The 18,621-nt window shown below is 42.8% G+C and overlaps 1 protein-coding gene across 2 annotated transcripts in view; it reads right to left on the bottom strand.

Moving 5' to 3' along the window:
• doc2b (double C2-like domains, beta) overlaps positions 1 to 18,621 on the bottom strand; it is a 157,091-nt gene that overhangs the window by 64,409 nt on the left and 74,061 nt on the right. Inside the window, exon 3 of one of the 2 annotated variants that reach the window (XM_054754562.1) lies at positions 7,687 to 7,710. The exons of the other annotated variant lie outside the window; for it this stretch is intronic. Coding sequence (XP_054610537.1) covers positions 7,687 to 7,710 — 24 coding nt within the window. The remainder of the gene's footprint in view (positions 1 to 7,686; positions 7,711 to 18,621) is intronic. 2 annotated transcript variants of the gene reach the window in all.

Consider the following 18,621-nt stretch of genomic DNA (forward strand, 5'->3'; position numbering starts at 1 on the left):
CTTTCACCTCATATTCGGTGTGAAATGCTGATACTATGTGGGAATGCATAAAGGTAAGTTTTGATGACTTATTGAGTGCTAATGTGCACATTTGTCTCAAGTTAATTCATGCTAGCACACTGCCTTTTACCACACACGTCAAACAGCCATGTAATCATCTCTCTGGAAAAACACCAGGCTTGAACTGGTGGATGGTGGGTCGGCATTCAGATGTTGTTCAGGTCTTAGTTTTACACAATACATAATAAATAAAATAAATTAGATTGCTATAATGTACGAACCCCCGCCCGCAACCCCAGGTCGTGGGAAATTTGTGGGAACACAAGCCGGTCCGTGGGTCAAAATAGGTTGGGGACCACTGGCATAGGGGATCAACACTCAAAACCAACTTTAGGTCGCAGGCCGATCAGGCCACCCCCCTCCCCCCTTCAATCTGCAACTTTCTTACTATTTATCTTGAATTGTATTCTATGTACAATTGTATATTTCTGCATTAACAACTTCTTAAAACTGTCTTATCCTTTTAACCAACATAACTGGCAAATGTACCACACTCATATCAGATATCATCAGTGCACACACAAATACGATCGTTGGAAAATAGTATTTAGTATAGTCGGATTTTGAGAAAATGTCACATTAGTAGACAAATAGATAAGTAAGCTGTCTGTTTACCTTTTATCCCAGTTCTCCGCGCACATGCAGTGCTCGGGTTAGAACATACCAGTATCTTGCACCGCTGAGGTTGTGGTTTCAGGCTGGGACAAAATGAGCATGAGAGCTGATAAATGTTTTTTTATGTGAACAAAAGTACTTTTAAACCTTCACTCGTGTGGATGGACATGTTTTTGTTGACATCGGAGTGGGGAAACGTGCATTTTTGAAATATCCGTGTTCGTGCCCATTCATTCCTGTTTGCAATTTCTACTTTCCGACCTCTGAGGCCGTAAATGTATCCTGACTGCTGATTGGATGGGCCAGGAAAAGGGAGGAGGAGACGATTGCAAATATATGACCATGGGTGTTTTGGCGTGGTTGTTCATCTCGATAAAGTGATTGTTGATTCACCACCTTGTCATCCTCTCAACGTCCGGACAAATGGAACAGTATTTTATATCAACACAAAAACATCACATCCGCGAAATGTGCAACCCAGAAGAGTTTGCAGCTGTGGAATGGACGGACTACGTGTTTCCCAGCATGCTTTACTGAAGTTAAAATGATCACTATTGACTGTATTGTGCCTCTTTAAGGTGTTTGTCTGTTTTGTACAGACAGTGTGTCATTGTTAAAGTGGTTAAAGTTGGTTCTAATCGGGTACGGTTAAATTATTGTTATTTATCGTCTGAATTTGGTACCCTTAGTGAGAATGTTTGTGCAATTTGTGCTATATATATATATATATATATATATACGTAATACTGTAGCCATTTTACACTTGAAATGTGTATATATATATATATATATACGTAATACTATAGCCACTTTACACTTGAAATGCCAGAGGAGTAATTGATACCGGTATATTAACGAGCTCATGCAGATTGTTGCAAGCATTTGAGGTTGAGGTCTGCAATGTGGGCCAACTCGATGCTGTTTGAAATTGAACAGTTCCGTGAAATTGCTGTGTGGGTCAGACTTGCCCTGTAGTCTAACATGTAACAGCAAATAGCACAAACTCTCACGACTAAGGATACATGACTAAGGATTTTTTTCAAATGCGATCCAAGCCTCTTTCATAGGTGGATGTAAATGTGATATGCATGCGATGCTCCTGCAGTCTGAATGTTCGACCTATCGTCATCGAAAGGCATGTTTGGCCATGTGAGAGTTGGGAAAAGTTACTCACAGATGTAGGCAAGAGTTCTTTTCGTCATCTGAAAATAATTTTAAAAAACGGCGCCAGTGAAGCGGCTCACCTCAATGTGCCACCACTCCTCAGCCACATGCTCCCCAGAATAGCCGTCCCGGCAAGTGCCTCACAAACTGCCATAGCCAAAATTCTTGCACCCGACCTTCTTACGTAATCTACACAAAATAATTTGGTTAAGAAAGTATTGACTCGGGCCAGTGGTCTAGTGGTTAGCATGATGGCCAACACAGTAACAGTCTGGAGATGGGGAAGACCTGGGTTCGATTCTCCCTTGGGCATTTCTGTGTGGAGTTTGCATGTTCTCCCCGTGTGCACGTGTGTTTTCTCCGGGTACTCCGGTTTCCTCCCACATTCCAAAAACATGCATGTTAGGTTAATTGGCGACTATAAATTGTCCATAGATATGAATGTGAGTGTGAATGGTTGTTTGTCTATATGTGCCCTGCCATTGGCTGGCGACCAGTCCAGGGTGTACCCCGCCTGTCGCCCGAAGTCAGCTGGGATAGGCTCCAGCATGCCCCCGTGACCCTAATGAGGATGAAGCGGTATAGAAAATGGATGGATGGATGGAAGTATTGACTCCGGTTGCGCAGAATCCTTGAAATTGCCCAAAAATGCACCAGGGCTGAGACGATGAATTGGGGACATGTTTACTTCTGGGAACACACGGCACCACGTGGGATGTCGTGTTTTGTGTGTGCATGTCACTTCGCATTTTGGTAATTTTGGTAATGCGAGCGACTACATAAAAAGATTAGATTTGAACAAAAAAATCTAAATTGGCCATGACACCTTGCATTGAAAATCGATTTATTGAATTATTAATTAACATTAACATAACGTACAATGAAAACATTTTTATTTAACCGAGTCAAAAAACCACGCAGGTGCATTTTGAAATGTTTAGTGTTCCACAAACTGACGCTAAACGATATTATTGTGTACATTTTTTTCAACCAAATAAACCACCATTATGATAATATATAACAATACTAATAATAAATAGTACTGTATATCATAATAATGCAATATTTTCTTTAATACGTCATTGTTCACTAAAGTTGCGGAATTGGTGCTTGTGACATGTATTTTCTCCCAGGCAAGTCTGGGACAGTCAATGCTGTCTGCTATTATTATCTTATTTTATTTATGCAAAGAGCCACGTTACACAGGTGGCCCCTGTGCCACACTTTGGACACCCAGCAAGACAAGGTGCTGCCAAGCGAAGGAGGAGTGTGTCTGTCTGTCTCTGTTGGGTTGCATTGTGGAGGTTTTAGAGCGTGGCAGATACTTCACTTTTGTTGACCACTTGTATTTAATTACCGAATAAATGCACCACTCAAGAAACACTTCCTGTGCGGATCTCCTCTACGTATGAGGTGTGTAATGAAGCAGGGTTATGGTCGTCACAGTACATGTCGGACACACACTCCGAGCAGCCCCGGTGCCCCTCCTGAGGTCAGGAGAAACAGGGGATAGAACATGCCCCGCCTCCTGTGGAAAACAGCCCCAAGCAAACCCGGTGCTTGTTGATGGTAATTAAGGTTGCAAACAAGTCCATACATCTATGTGTTTATATCTGATAAATATTATATACAGTAAGTTGGATCAAATGTAGAGTTACTAAAGCTTCTGCTTGGATATTAACATGCGCCGCAAGCTGTTTCACTCCCATGAAAAGACATCCACACGTCTCTCGCTGATGCTGGTAACACCAATGTAGATGTGTGTATCAAGCACTTCATGTACAGCTCCAATAATGCCTAGGACACTTCCACTTCCATATTACATTCATTATCATCCATAGTAGCATTGCCATAGTTCACACTCTGATTGGCTTCTGGCTACCCTGTTCTCGCGAGACAGTTTTTCTCCAAACAAGACATCTTGTCACATTTTAATCTTGCAACATTGTGACACAAGAGCTCGTGACACCCCTAATATTTACTGTCTATACATCTAATATACGTCCTACCTTTTGCTGATGTTCTCACAAGTATTTGTGGGATTTAATGTGATTTTGAATGTAAACTCATGGGAGTTAAATAGGGCCAGCGTTCATTACGTGGGGACGCCGGGTTGACAGCTGCTGCACACGCTTCTGCCGCGACTGAAGCACATTGATTGCCATTGTGCACAAGTGCAATGAAGGACTTGGCCAGGTTTTTGGGTGACCTGTGCATGGCGAGCTACCAGCCCGGTCTTGAAAAATCTGTTTGACACTCTTGTGGTGCGGTAGGAGGCTCTGCGGCCAAATTTCTCTCTCTCTCACACACACACTCGCACACACACACACACACACACACACACACACACACACAGTGTTGGAGGTCCGTGCTGTTCTGAGTTTGTTTATTATTTAGCTAGCAGGACTTTGCAGAATTTATTTGCGCAGTTTGTGAAAATGTTTTCACTTAACTAAAAAGTTCCAACATAGGACATTTTTCAGTAAGATTTAATTAATACAAATTAATGCCGCACGTACGTGGACATATTCAAAAATGTGCTTCTTCCGACATCTGGGGTAAAAAAAAAAAGTCACACTGGTTGGAGTTTTGATGTTCCAAAAAGCATACAAAAGACCAAAATGGATATAGAAATATCTACATTTTTTTTTTTTATATACAGTGGAACCTTGGTTAACGTCATGAATCCGTTCCAGAAGGTCCGACTCCAACCGGAACATACTCTTACCAAATCCATATTTGTTAATTTCCCAGTGATTTACACGTGAATCTTAATGACAACATTCAGGTATATGAAAAAGTTTGGTATCTATGAATGTGTATGATGTGCTACTCAATTGTTCGCCATTCTACAGGTAGTATGTTCATACTCTGTTTATTTAGACATGGGTGAGAGCTAAGAGGAAACTACTACAATTTGGTTTGAATCCAGATAACAACAGAGATACAGCCACTGTTTTTTTTTTTTTGCTAAAATAAAGCACATGCAGGAGGTGGATATTTGTGACATGTCCAATTTATAGCCTTGGCAGAGGTCTACACTTTTTCTACTGAGTGTCATTGTAATTTGTGACTCATCATCTTCAGTTATTGCTCAAACTGAGTGTGTTGTCGCTTGTTTGTTTGGTACTGTGTGTGATTGCCCTGTGCGGGGATCGAGAAATCGTGCTGTTGCTTTGATTTCCCGCGTCACCATCGGCCTCCCGATCAGCACGGCATACGTCTTCATTATCATATCGCACTGCTGCGGCAAAGTGGGGGCGGGCGGCGACGCGTCAATCTCTGTGAGCTGCAAAAAATGCTTAGTGTGTGTGTGTGTTTGTTGGGGGATCATTGACTTCATTCTGAATCGACTGATACCAGGGTGGTGTTAATGATGGGGTTAATGCTCAGGAGGTGGGTGGCGTGGGGCCATCTGGGATCAGCGCAGGTGTCCGGTCAAGGCCATTTGACAAAAGCGCCTGAGTGATGGAAGCAGGTAATATTGAGAGCCGGCAGATGGGTCCAATTCATCACCGACGAGTGTCAACGTTGAGGATCCCGAGGCTTTAGGGAGGAGTGGAGTTGGCGCGGCAGTGGCGGCAGCGGGGGTCACACAGGGACATGTTGATCGGGTAGAAAAACACAGCACATGGGCTGATTTGGGGTTTTTATCAGCATGCAGATGACTCGTTTGTGATTGCGTGATCATTGGCTTGCCAGCGCTCACGGAGAGAAGGTGGCCATTGTTGAAGTCAGAATTCCAGAACCTCCAGTGTCTTGTTTGCAGCTTCCATACATGCTCCAATTAACGCCTACATTCACTTAGTCTTCTATAGGCACCGGGTGCGTGCTCTACAAAAGCAAATAACTGTCGGCCTCTTAATTAGTGCAGAGTCAACCTCCTAATGTAGCTTTTATCCATATTGTCCCTGTGCAACATCTAAGTAAGTGTTTGTGTTGCTAAATCAGTTTTTCCTTTATTGTGATAAACAATAATTCGCCAAATTGGCTTTCCATTGGACAGGAAAATGACCATTTTCACTTACTGTAAATGCTCCAATTAACGCCTCTATTCAGTTAACCCCTGGGTCTCCTATAGTCACCTGGTGCGTGGTCTACAAAAGCAAATAAGTATTTATTACTACCGGGTCAAAACAAACTAAAGCTGTCTGCAACCTCCACAAGATGTCAGTAGCTGTGTTTGAAGTATCAGCATTCAGCAGCGTTATCTACCTCCACGTGCGCTTTCAATGAACTCATCATTTGTATTAAAGGCGCCGGCATGGTTAGGTACTGCCACGCAAACACGGTGTCCCGCATTTTGGCTACATTAGCTACCGCCCGACCGATGATCACATCGCAGCGGAGATGATTGGCAGAGCTGATCGGCGTGAAAAAACAGAGATGTGTGGCGTAACTGCATATACCGATACCATGCTTTTTCACGGAAATCGGCCGAGACTGAATGGTGGCCGATTGATTGGAGCACCCCGACAATTAACATACTGTATATATCGGGGTGTCATGAGACAAGACGATACATGAGATTGGATCTATGAGACGAGAAGAGATTTTAACACTACTTATGAGAAAAGTACAATTAAAAAATATAAAAATATGACAGTATATTGCCATCTACTACTTTAATATCTACTACATTACACTCGTGTGTGTACGCTAGTGGCCCCGCCTCCACCCACCGAGTAAAAGAGACTGTAGGACTCTCTTCCTCAAACACGCACGTACATCATAATATGTTAAAGCCAGCAAAATGATCCAGTTCATTTCCATTTATTGTTTTATTAATTAATACATTTAATATCTCAGGTCTAGTGCCCACGATACATTTTTTTCCTGAACAAGAAATCTTTTTTCACATTTCAATTTCATGTGATCTCGTGACACCCCAAGTTATATATAATGAGTTTTCACATTTAGGAAATAACAGCTTCTCTCCAGTTTTGTTTAGGTAAATAAACTCCCCAGCAATAATTACAGCATTTACAGTAAATAAAGTTATTTGACATTTGGAGGCCTATTTTTTCAGAAGTATTGTTGGAGTTGTGGGGCTTTCCACTGCCCTGACATTAGCTGGTAGCTTGCAAATTCGGCTGTGTGCAGTTACTACACAGGCATCATCTTCAAATGGCCTTAGCGAGCATTACTTGCAGGGAAAATCAGTGAATTGCTAATGCTGGAAGAGCAGCTAGCTCCTTACCATTATTACAGCATTGGTTCTGTTGCATCTGTGTTGTGAAAAGTCTTTCCCTGCCACGTTCTCATGCACTCCAAATCATTATTAAAGTTTAAAAAATGTGTTAGATACTGTATCATGAGTTTTCACATTAAGGAAAGAACAGCCTCTCTCCAATTAGCGCCAGATAGCCTCAGCTAGCAGGCTTTGTGGGGAAAAATCTGTAAATTGCTGGCTGAGCAAACGCGTCAACATAAATGAGTCAAAACCCTAAATAACATCACCCGCTGCAACGACATTTAATCAATGCCACCATCCGGCTGATCCGTCCACTTCCCAGGGATGCCGTTTAAGATTAAATTAATCAGCTTAAACGGGAAATTGGTTGACCTTTCCCGGCCCTGTTTCGCCCCTATATGCGCCTGTCACCATTTGTGGCTGTAGTGTAACAAATGCCTGCGATTAGTTGCCCGACCTCGGTTATTAATCATTGATTGTAGGTATATAGTGCTTTAGTCTGACAGAAGAGAACGTTCAGTACATTTGGTAATGGAATCCCAATGGGGGGGTGGGTCTGAGGGCATAAACCAGGGTTGACAGGGTGCGGAGGTGCTTGTTTATATAAAACTAAAGGGGACGGCTTGGGATTTTTAGGGATATCAGTGGCTTACCTTCTTGTATCTGGGAACAGGAAGCTGTTTGCATATATCAAACGGCAACACAAAGGCGTAGTGAAAGCATGCAAAAGAAGAAAAAGGTGGGAAAAGACACCATAATGATTATGTCAAATTAAAGTTATTGCAGATGACACAAGGCAAGATGGAAAATAAAACAATCATACAGTACATAAAGACAATCACATAAGATAGAATATGAAAAAATATGATTTTTTTTTCCCCATATTGGAATCTTAGAGTCAGCGGTTCAAGTGGCACTCTCACTTGCCCCGTTTGTCACAAACAGATGGCCACTCATTGACCTTCTAAGCTGCGGTCACCAAGGTTACGCCTTTTCTACACATCCCCCATTTGTCACTCGGCAACATTCTCCGTTCTTATTGGTAGTAAATAGAGAGTGTGGGGAACAAAATGCAAGGCCCGGGGGTGGATGAGATCTCCGGCTCTGGATGCTGTGGGGCTGTCTTGGTTGACATGATTCTGCAACATTAGCAGACCGGGGTGATGGTTCCCTTTTTTAGGAAGGGGAACCGGAGGGTGTGTTCCAACTATCGTGGGATCACACTCCTCAGCCTTTATTTAGGGGTTCTGTAGAGGACGCTCTCCTGGATAGTGAGACCTCGGATTCAGGAGGAGCAGCTCTATAAGGTACCGAACCGCTTGATTGGGGCGGTTCGCTCCCTGTATGACTGTTGTCAAAGCTTGGTCCGCATTGCCGGCACTAAGGCACACTTGTTTCCAGTGAGGCTTGGACTCTTCCAGTGCTGCCTTTTGTTACCGATTAATGACTTTGATTGACAGAATTTCTACGAGCATCCAGGGTGATGGGAGGTTCCAGTTTGGTGCAGGATTGGGTCTCTGCTTTTTGCAGATGATGTGGTCCTGCTGGCCTCATCGGGGCGTGATCTTCAGCTCTTGCTGGTTCAGTTCGCAGCCGAGTATGAAGAGGGCAGGATGAGAATCAGCACCTCCAAGTCCGAGTCCATGATTCTCACCCACAAAAGGGTGGCGTGCCATTTCTGGGTCAATGATGAGATCCTGCCCCAAAGTGGAGGAGTTTAAGCATCTTGGGGTTTTGTTCACGAGTGAGGGTAGAATGGAATGCCAGCTCGACGGGTGAATTGGTGCAGCGTCTGCAGTGATGTGGACTCGGTCCGGTATCGGTCTGTTGTGGTGAAGAGGGAGCTGAGCCAAAAGGCAAAGCTGTCAATTTACAAGTCGATCTACGTTCCTACACTCACCTATGGTCATAAATTTGGGTAGTGACAAGCAGCCGAAATGAGTTTCCTCTGCACTGACAGGTTGAGAAGCACTGTTATCCAGGAGGAACTTGGAGTAGAACCGCTGCTCCTCCTCGTTGAGGAGCCAGATGAGGCGGCTCGGGCATCTGGTCAGGATGCCTCCTGAACGCCTCCCTGGGGAGGTGTTAAGAGCACATCCAACATGTAGGAGTTCTCGGGGAAGACCCAGGACACGTTGGACAGACTATGTCTCTCAACTGACCTGGAAACAACTCGGGATTCAGCGGAGCTGGATGAAGCAACTTGGGAGTGGGAAGTCTGGTCTTCTCTGCTTAGGCTTCTGCTAACATTGGCGTCCGATGTAAAAAGTAAAGAGCACAACCAAGACCGCAGTGGCACCTGAGTGGAGGAAACTTCCATTTGAACCCAAGCTGGTTGTTGTCAACACGTACTTCATACCAATATAACATTTTCTGAATATTGGCTGCCTAGTAATAGTGTAAAAAAATGGGAAGGGCGAGCCCCCCTAACTATTTAGAAAGCCGCAATATGTTAGTCTGCACATGAACAATGTTTATTTTTAGTAAAGTGAACGATGCTGAAAAGTGTAGTAGTCTGAATAATTATTTTATTTTCAGGAAATGAAGGTTCCTTATTGCCGGAAGTTCAGCCTTCATAGCTCTCGCCTACTTTAACACACTCCTTTGTCTCATCTACTTGTGTTTGTCCGTTTACTCGGGGTGTCATGAGATACGCAACTCCCGAGACGAGACGATGCACGGGATTGGGTCAACAAGACGAGGCGAGGTTTTAACATTAATTCAAACAAATTTGGCATACTGGCTCGTATAATATTCCCATACGGGGGCTGCGGCATTTGGCTTTGCAATCATCAATCATCAATGTACAGAGTGAACTCTCTTCCTGTCTGTTTGGTGGCGAGAGACAAGGAATACAGACATGCACGCACGTGGCAATAATGTAAGGAGGCTGGCAAAATGATTGAGTGCATTTTCATTTATCGTGTGATTTATTCACTTTTTTATTTATTAGAGAGATTTTTTTTTTTCTGAATGAGAAACGTGACACCTCCAGTGCCGAGTACAAAAAACATGCATCCCACCACCTTTTAGGCTGTGATCGCCAAGGTTATGCTTTCTCAACACATCTCATTCGTCACTTAGCAACATTATCCTTCTCCAGCGACAGTAAGTGTTTCATCTCAGTTGATGCCCAGGTGTTGCATTAAAAAAACACAAGCACTTGGATGCAAGACGTTCACGGGCAAGGAAGTGGAAATGTTTGTGTTCTCTAGAGCGTGTTAGCGTGGGTGTGGTGGGAAATGAAAGGGCAAGCCGCAGGAGAAAGAGCCGAGTGAAAAGACGGCAGCGGCGTGTTAAGGTAGGTTGTAGTGTAGGCGATGAGGAATTAGCAGGTCTCAAACCTTCCACTGAACACGGAGACTGTGTCTGATTCATGAAGAAGCACCTTGTTTTTTTTCGGAACAGAAATACACGTAAATGTAACGTCAACCTGCGACCCTTGTGAGGATAAGCGGCATAGAAGATGGATGGATGGATGTACTGTAATGTCAAGTCAGTGATACAGTATCTCCCAAAAGTGAGTACACCCCTCACACAAACAAATAAATAAACCTTGCATATACTTTAGAGCAGTCAGTGTAGCGCTTTGTGTAGCAGTATAGATTTACCATCAACACACCGCCATTGTTGTGTCAATAGCAGGCAACGCAAGTGAGTACACCTCACAGTGAATATTTAGTGTGAGCACCATTGTTGTCTAGCACTGCCTTCATCCTCTTAGGCTGTTTCTGCTTCACAATGTCATAGTACATGTTGGAATTCATGTTCTCTCTCAATGAACCGCAGCTTCCCTGCACCCGCAACACTCATGCAGCCCCAGAGCATCACTTGTGTTGCCAGCTACTTAGACAACAATGACTGTGTGTTGATAGTAAATCTATACTGCTTTACAAGCTGGGTATAGACTACTATATATTTCTATGCCTTGTCCCTTGAGAAGATATGCTGTAATAAAAATGCTTTTTGAAATGTGAGGGATGTACAGTAATCCATTGTTTATCACAGTTAACTGGTTACAGACCCGACCGTGATAAGTGACTTTCCATGAAATAGGATTCCTTATTTATCAACTTTTCGCAGTTAGGCTGTAGAAAACCTGTTTACGACCGTCTAAATACAGTTTTTAACATGATTAGAGCCCTCCAGACATGAAATAACACCCCATAGTCACCTTCACACTCATATTACCTAATATAGTAGACATAATAAGAGAAAATAAGACATTTAAGACATAAAAATTAGATTTGTGCTCGTGCATGTTGCTGTATATGTGTTCCGATGTTAGAGGAGTTGAATGGCAGGTGGACAGAAAGTGACATCGAAGTTTCAGAGTTGAGTTTTAGCTTGACGTAGGTTACGGCTGCAACAGTAGCATGTGTTTTTATTAGGGATTCTTGTGGCTGTTGTGAGATCATTCAAACCTGCAATAAAAGCCTGCTGTTCTGGCGATCAAGTCTGGTGCTTGTGTGTCTCACCGAACATAACAGTAACATTACTGACACCTAGTGACCAGTTCAGGATACTACATATCATCACAACAGCTCTGAATGCATCTTCTGAATGCCTTATATTTGTATTTTACTTCATTTAGCTATTTTTATGCTTGAAAATGTATCATTTAGGTCAAAAAATGTGTAAAATTTGTTTCAATATGCATATTTTTTTAACTGACAATAAGCCATATTCCACCAGGAAACAGCATGATTTATGAATTATTATATTTTTCAAAAATCGCGGTAGAGTGAGGCCACAAAATTTGACACGTGACGTGGCAAAAGATTACTGTAGCGATTACTCATTTTGCTCCTACTGTAGAAAGAACAAGAAAATCAAGTTTAAAAAGCAAAATGTCCCTTTACAATAGTTTTGACACCATATGATGCAACATATGGCGTTAAAATAGAATTCAAATGAGCTCCTTCAGAGAGCAATTTTCTTGGCAGCTCGGAGGTCAGTGTCGATGAAATGAACAAAGCTTCTTGACAAGGCGGCATCACGGCAATGTTTTATCACAGCGAGAGGGGAAAAAAAGTCTTGCAGGAAGGAACAAGCAACAAGGGCGTCAGTGCTGTCAAGATGTTGGAGTAGCGTTCATTTAAGAAAATGTCTCCCACCCCATTGATGTGCCCGGTGAAGGAATTGATTAAATGCTAACTACAGGGCACATTTGTCCTACTCTTCTCATGTTTATTTTGAGAAAGGAATCAATATCATTTCCCTGTGGATTAGTAAGCCCTGTGGCTTCAACTTCCTAGTGTCCACCCTGATCTTAACCCTGATTTAAAGGGGTACACGTACTGGTAATCGGTGTGGTACAGAGGCGTACTGAGGTCAGACAGGAAGTGGAACTGTACTGCGTAAACCAATCCAGTGCAGCCCTGCCTTTTGCTAAGCCAGAGCTTAAAAACCCTCATCTGCTTGGGAACATTTGGCCTTCCCAGTGAAATACGTAAAGGGACAAAGACAAGTGGATAAGATGAAAGCATTGCGGCGCCATTGTTCAGTAGCATTGGGCAGGGGGCTACAAGCTGGAACTATTAATACTACACTTCATGCAACGTGTAACTAAAACAAAACAAACCATGACCTCAAAACCTGGGTGGTACCGCATTGTGATTATGAGGTACCATTTCACCCCCACTGATTTAATTAGCGTAAGAATGAAGGAGCCTTGTGGGGGTGATGTGTGTCGTCAGGGTATTTCTTCCTTCCTCGTAGGTGGAAACAGATGCACAAAAGGCAGGCAGGAGGTGGAAATAACATCATTTGTCTTCAATGAAAAGGCGGAGGAAAGGCAGAGGTGGTAATTGCGTTAATCAGGGCGAGTAATGGAGGTAACATTTAGTGTTGACTGCTTGAGAGAGGCGGCGACGGCCTTTGTAAAACAGTAGAGTTTGGACAAGCAGATCAACGTCTAATCAAGACCTAAAGGTCATCAAGGAAGAAAAAAGTTCACTTTAGTGAAACAGATTCCACGTCTTTATTTGAAGATGAAAAGAGCCTTTCCTCAAGTTAGCGAGACGGTGGCCAAACACAGTCAGTTCAGAAAATAGTCGTCATAAATCAAGAGGCCCAGTGCCCACTTGGCTCCACCGGGGCGATCCCAGAATGGCACACGGGAGGGAGGAAATATGACCACAGAAATGGAAGTCAGAACCACACCACTGTATCATCCCTACCTAGCCGGGAGAATAAACACCATTGGAAGCAGCAAGACTATCTGGTAGAGCTTTCATTCTCAAACTGGTGGCATGCCAGCTCAGTCTTCTGGTACTCATCAATGCATCAATGCATTGATTTTTATTCCATTCCGGGCGACATATACTGTATATTGAAGTAATTATTGAACTAAAAGGTAATCAATTGATTGAATGGATATTAGGAAATGAAGTATTGGATCTGGCTTTCTATGACTGTGCTTTTTTTTTAGCACCTTTAATGATAAAGACGTTAAATGTTACTCGATTGTCTGCTTGTCGGTGATGTCACCGTTTTCCGGGTAAGTGGTGGTCATGGGAGTCGTAGTGGACCTGTGAAATACAGTCGATTCACTTCATTCAGTATTCATATTTAACTCATCTGGCCTTATTTGAAACTCCTTTGAAGTGACATTCATGGGGAAAATATGCAGAGTAAGGACGTGTTGCAGATTTTAGTTTTTAGACGGTAGATTACGGTCCAGTCACAGTGATACTTAGTGATGTCATCATCCAGCGCGGCGTGTCCAGGTCAAGATACATAGGAACGTTAACAATACAATCCCCGCATTTTAGCGATGAAAAAAATCTAACGCTGTGCGTACGCACGCGCTTGATTAGGGGAGTCCATGGGGGCGTCCTTAAAAATGCAATTTTTTCATGTAATGGGTGTATTTTCGTTACGAATACAGTTAAAAAGTCCAACTTTAAGCCTTTCAAACTCATGGATCGGAGCTGCAGGACAACATAAAAGGTGCAGAGGATATAAATTCACTTTAATATCTATCTGCAGATGAAATTTCATTAAAACCTGATGGTGCGAAATATAGATCTCAGTTTATTTCAGTTAAGTTATGTTTTAACGGGGGGGCAATCACTTTTCCACACAGGGACATGTAGGTTAGGATTTTTTTTCTCAATTAATAATAAAAAGTTTCATTTAAAAACTGCATTTTGTGTGCAGTTGTGTTGTCATTGACGAATACTTACATTTGTTTGATGATCTGAAACATTTAAGTGTGACAAACATGCAAAAAAATAAGAAACCAGGAAGGGGGCAAACACTTTCAGACCACGGTATATTATAAGGGGAACGCAGTGGAAAGTAACTACATGAATGAGGTCTTGTCTAAATGATACACAGTTGATGGCACACAGTTTTCTTGCCCCTGAGTACGTGTGTATTGCGTAAGCACAGTGGCACACTGCTCCGTCGGTCAGTCTCAGTCTGGTCAAACGATGGCTGATCGGAAACAGAGCCATGTGTGATTTGTGAATAAAGTTTTCATTCTTAGAGTAGTTCTTAATAATTCATCATTTATTTTAATGGTTTTATCATTTTACTTATTTTCTCTGTATTGTTTAAAATACCATTTTCACATATTTTACATGATTATATCCTCTGTTTATTCTGTTCTATATTTGTTTGGCTACACTGTAAATCACCCTGCTACCTCAATATACTTCAGGGTTTACAATAGGGATGCTCCGATCCATCGGCCACCGCTCAAAATGGGCAGATTTCCGAGAAAAACTACGTGATTGGCCGATAAATGCCTTTCAATGCCGATCACAAAAGCCGATCACCTGTGGCTCGTACTATTGCAGCATGCAGCCTGTAGCGGGTGTCTCCTGTCCGCTTTCCTTCACACTGCGCAGCCGTGCCACACCAAAACCATCATGTCTGCCGTGTGGGACTTACCTGTCGTTTGTGAGAGTGGTATAACATTGTAGCCTGCAAAACATGCCACAAAAACTCTCTCGGGTAGCACGTTAAAAAGCTTGAATTGAATACGGCATTTGAAGAACAAAGACTTGATGGAGTATGGTGAGGTTTCGAGGCTCACAGTGTGATCATCAGTCACACGGCAGCTAATGTAGCCAAAACGCTCGACAACACTCGCCCGTGGGTGCGCGACAGTCAGACGTCTAAAGCAAATAACCCCAAAAAATAATTGAATTCATCGGCTGAGATGACCATCCTTCATCAGTGGTAACCCCAGCTACATGCTACTGGTAGCAATAGTACGATGGATGATTGGTATCGGAAACATAAAACCCGGCAGCATAAAACCCTCGGAGCATGCCTAGTTTACAATAAGTAAATAAATTACTCTGATGTCTTGTATTCTTTATGCTATAATTTGAAATACACAACTTATTTGCACAAAGTGTCGGCATCGTTCAGCCTGAATTTTACTCAGTATCGGATCGGAAACAAAAGCTTAGTTTCTGGGATGGTTGGGTGGTCAAAGGAAAGCCCGTCGGCCCAAAACCACCACACAAAGTGTCTGCTGTCAGTACATTATCTTGCACATCTCAAACCTACGTCTATGTCACAGAGATAAAGAGGAGGATTTCAAATCTCCACCAGCACATTATTCATGCAAACATGACAATGACGGCTATTTTATGATTGCAACAAATATTTCCCTCTTTAAAGCAATCAAGCAGCTTCCGATGGTGCTGAACCCAGCCAGATTAGACAAGGGAGGTGGCATTGGGGAAACATTGAGGACAAAACAATGCAAAAAGAGAATGATGCCTAGGATGTAGTGTGGACGACACTCCCACCAATTCCTCAGAGTTATCAAAAACTGACAAAACGTGGTTGGAAGACCGAATGCCATGGAAGATGCTTTTGTTTTGGCCTGACATGTACACAGATATGACGATATGAAGACTAGATGGGGAGAAAAACTAACTGGAAGCACACTTAGGATTTGTGACCAGGAATGAACTGTTGCCAGTAATGAACTGTTGCAGTTAACTGTTTGAGTATGCATTCACTGATGTATAAACCTACACAAGCGGCCAAAGTGAGGCAATAACAATCAGTGTAACTTCAAGTAGTTAAAGGGATAGTCCCCATCAGCATCCCCACAGCAACAGGGACTTACCCCCCCAATCGGTCCCGTTCTGATCAGAGATCCGTGACGCTTGGCTGGTGGGGCCATTTAAGCAAAGAGTTCGGCTTCTCAAAACAATACGTGTTCAAAAGACCTCACAAATCAGACCTCACAAATCGCTCAGCGTCATATTTGTCTGTCGCCTGGGGATGCTTGTGTGTGATGAAGACGCTCGCATCTTCTTCCGCTGTGGAAGAAGAGGTTTTTGGAGGTGTTTTAACAGCGGGCTTTTTAGGCAGCATAGGTGTGTCCCATTACGTGTGTTAATTAGCTGCCTCTTTTTAATTGTTTTTATATCTTTAGAACGCACAGAAAAGAGAAAGTCGTGTGTGGTCATGTTTCACATAAGAATCGTGGATGATGGGCAAAGCTCCAAAAAAAGTGAAACTAAACTTCAGCGCTTCGTAAAAACATTGCTCATCACTTATCAACACACAGCAAACTTGTGTCTGGCAGCAACGTTTCCCAAAGTTCTGCTGGTAATAAAGAGCCAACAAAGCGACCGGTGTCGCATAAATGATATCGTTGTGTATTTCTTCTCCCTTCCATAGAGTGCAAAGATGGTATCGGGGGTGGGCAGATAGTCAAGGTTGCAGTAGGGAGTCATTTATACGATCGACAGAGCTCTTAACGGTGCCAGTTGAGATTAATGCCGCAGCAGAAACGGCAGTTTCACACTTCAAACTCAAACACATTTGAATCATTAAAAAAAATTGCAGGGGGTGCCTCAGTGCACTAATACGGAATACTCCTGCCAGTAAATTAAGAAATAAAGGTCTACACTATTAATAGCATGAATGGAGGTTGGCATTTAACATGAAGCCTGATATTTATACTTAAGCTCTGATTTGCTCCCCCTTTTCTATACTGTAATAATGTTACTGATTAGCACTGCTGGTATGGAGCAATATGCTTTTAGAAATAATTAGCGCCCCCAGTAGTGAAAATAGACATAAAAGTCTCAGCGGGACGTGTTATCTTGCAGCGTGTAGGACGTGTAGTGTGATAGTGTGACAGCCGCGAAAATATTCATGCGCCGCAGAATTATTGACATAGAAAACATATTGGAAGCATGTCAGATACTTTATGCTAATTCAGAATCGATCCTCCCCGTCCCCTTACAGTTGTGTTGGATGTTTATGCATCAGTAAAGGCAAAGCATCACCCTCAGTGTATTCAACATTTCAATGGTTCATTGATATCTCAAACTTATAACACACAAACAGCTTAATGTCACAGTATTCAACTATCTTAAATCAGTCAGAGGTCCCACAATAGTACAAGTATGTTGTACATACAACATATAAGTATGTTGTCCAAAATCTAGCCTTGATGTTTTTTTTTAGCAAGCTGTGTTTGAGTGTGTGTCCCCAAAAAGCGCTGCTGTACACTGTATCCACTTTTGACATATACAATGTAAATACAGTCTGCGCTCGTCCAACGTAATCGATGCCATACATCACATACAACGTAGTAACATTATTGGGACAGGAGGTCACTAACGTTAGCAACACTAGCGTAGCTACTGTATGTGATGCTATTTTTACGTCAACGTCATGCTAGGTTAGCCTATTCACTGAAGAAAAACAACATGATTAAACGTACCACGCCCACGTGTGTATCTGTCTGACAGATAGTTGGCAGAGCCTCGCTCTGGGCATTATTTTAAAGGAACAGTATGCAAATCTGTCCAAAAACAGTCTATATTTTCACAATTACGAGTAAAACTGCAATAAAAATAGGTGTGAATTTTTGTTGACTAAAATAACTGGCGCTCGTGGCTGTCACTCACGGCTGTCTAGTATTCACGTACATGTCCGCAGTGCGTAAAAACACACAAACACACACAAGCAGTCTCAGAGAGGTGACCAGTCAACACTTTGCATTGATGTTGTTGTTATGTTCGGCTATGCATTCAGTGATAGCTAATGTTCCTGGCAAAACTCTGTCATTAGGTGCCCAAACGTAATTTGGGGTGGTGGTGGGGAGTGGGGGGGCATTTTCAGTGGGCCGTGGGTCTTTGCCTGGGAAAAAATAAATAAATAAATAATGTAATGACACAATGTCTGTGAATGGAATACACCTCACGTTCTTGTCTGCGCTATTCGCTTGCTACACCACCGTGAGGTGCATGCCATGTTTCTGGGCGAATGTCAAGCTTGAGTGGGAGGACACCGAGTGGAGACTTAACGTGCCGTCCATCCGACACACAGTTGCAGATATCTGCTGGGGAAGACCGCGCCATAGAGAGACGGCATCTCAGCGCTGCAGCTCACCTTGTGTTGAAAACTGTCCCTTAAAATAAAAAATCTAGGAGACGTTTGAGTCAAAAAAATTCCCGCAATTCGGGTCCCAACTTGTCATTGAGGGGGGGATGGTGGGTCCCTTCGGCCAAACCACCGCTTTATACCACCCACAAGCTCATTGGTTGCTTCTGACGATTTTTGTTAACATGTGATTGGCCATCCTGCTGTCATTC

Source organism: Dunckerocampus dactyliophorus, chromosome 16 (assembly GCF_027744805.1).
Source record: "Dunckerocampus dactyliophorus isolate RoL2022-P2 chromosome 16, RoL_Ddac_1.1, whole genome shotgun sequence".
NCBI classification, from domain to species: domain Eukaryota; kingdom Metazoa; phylum Chordata; class Actinopteri; order Syngnathiformes; family Syngnathidae; genus Dunckerocampus; species Dunckerocampus dactyliophorus.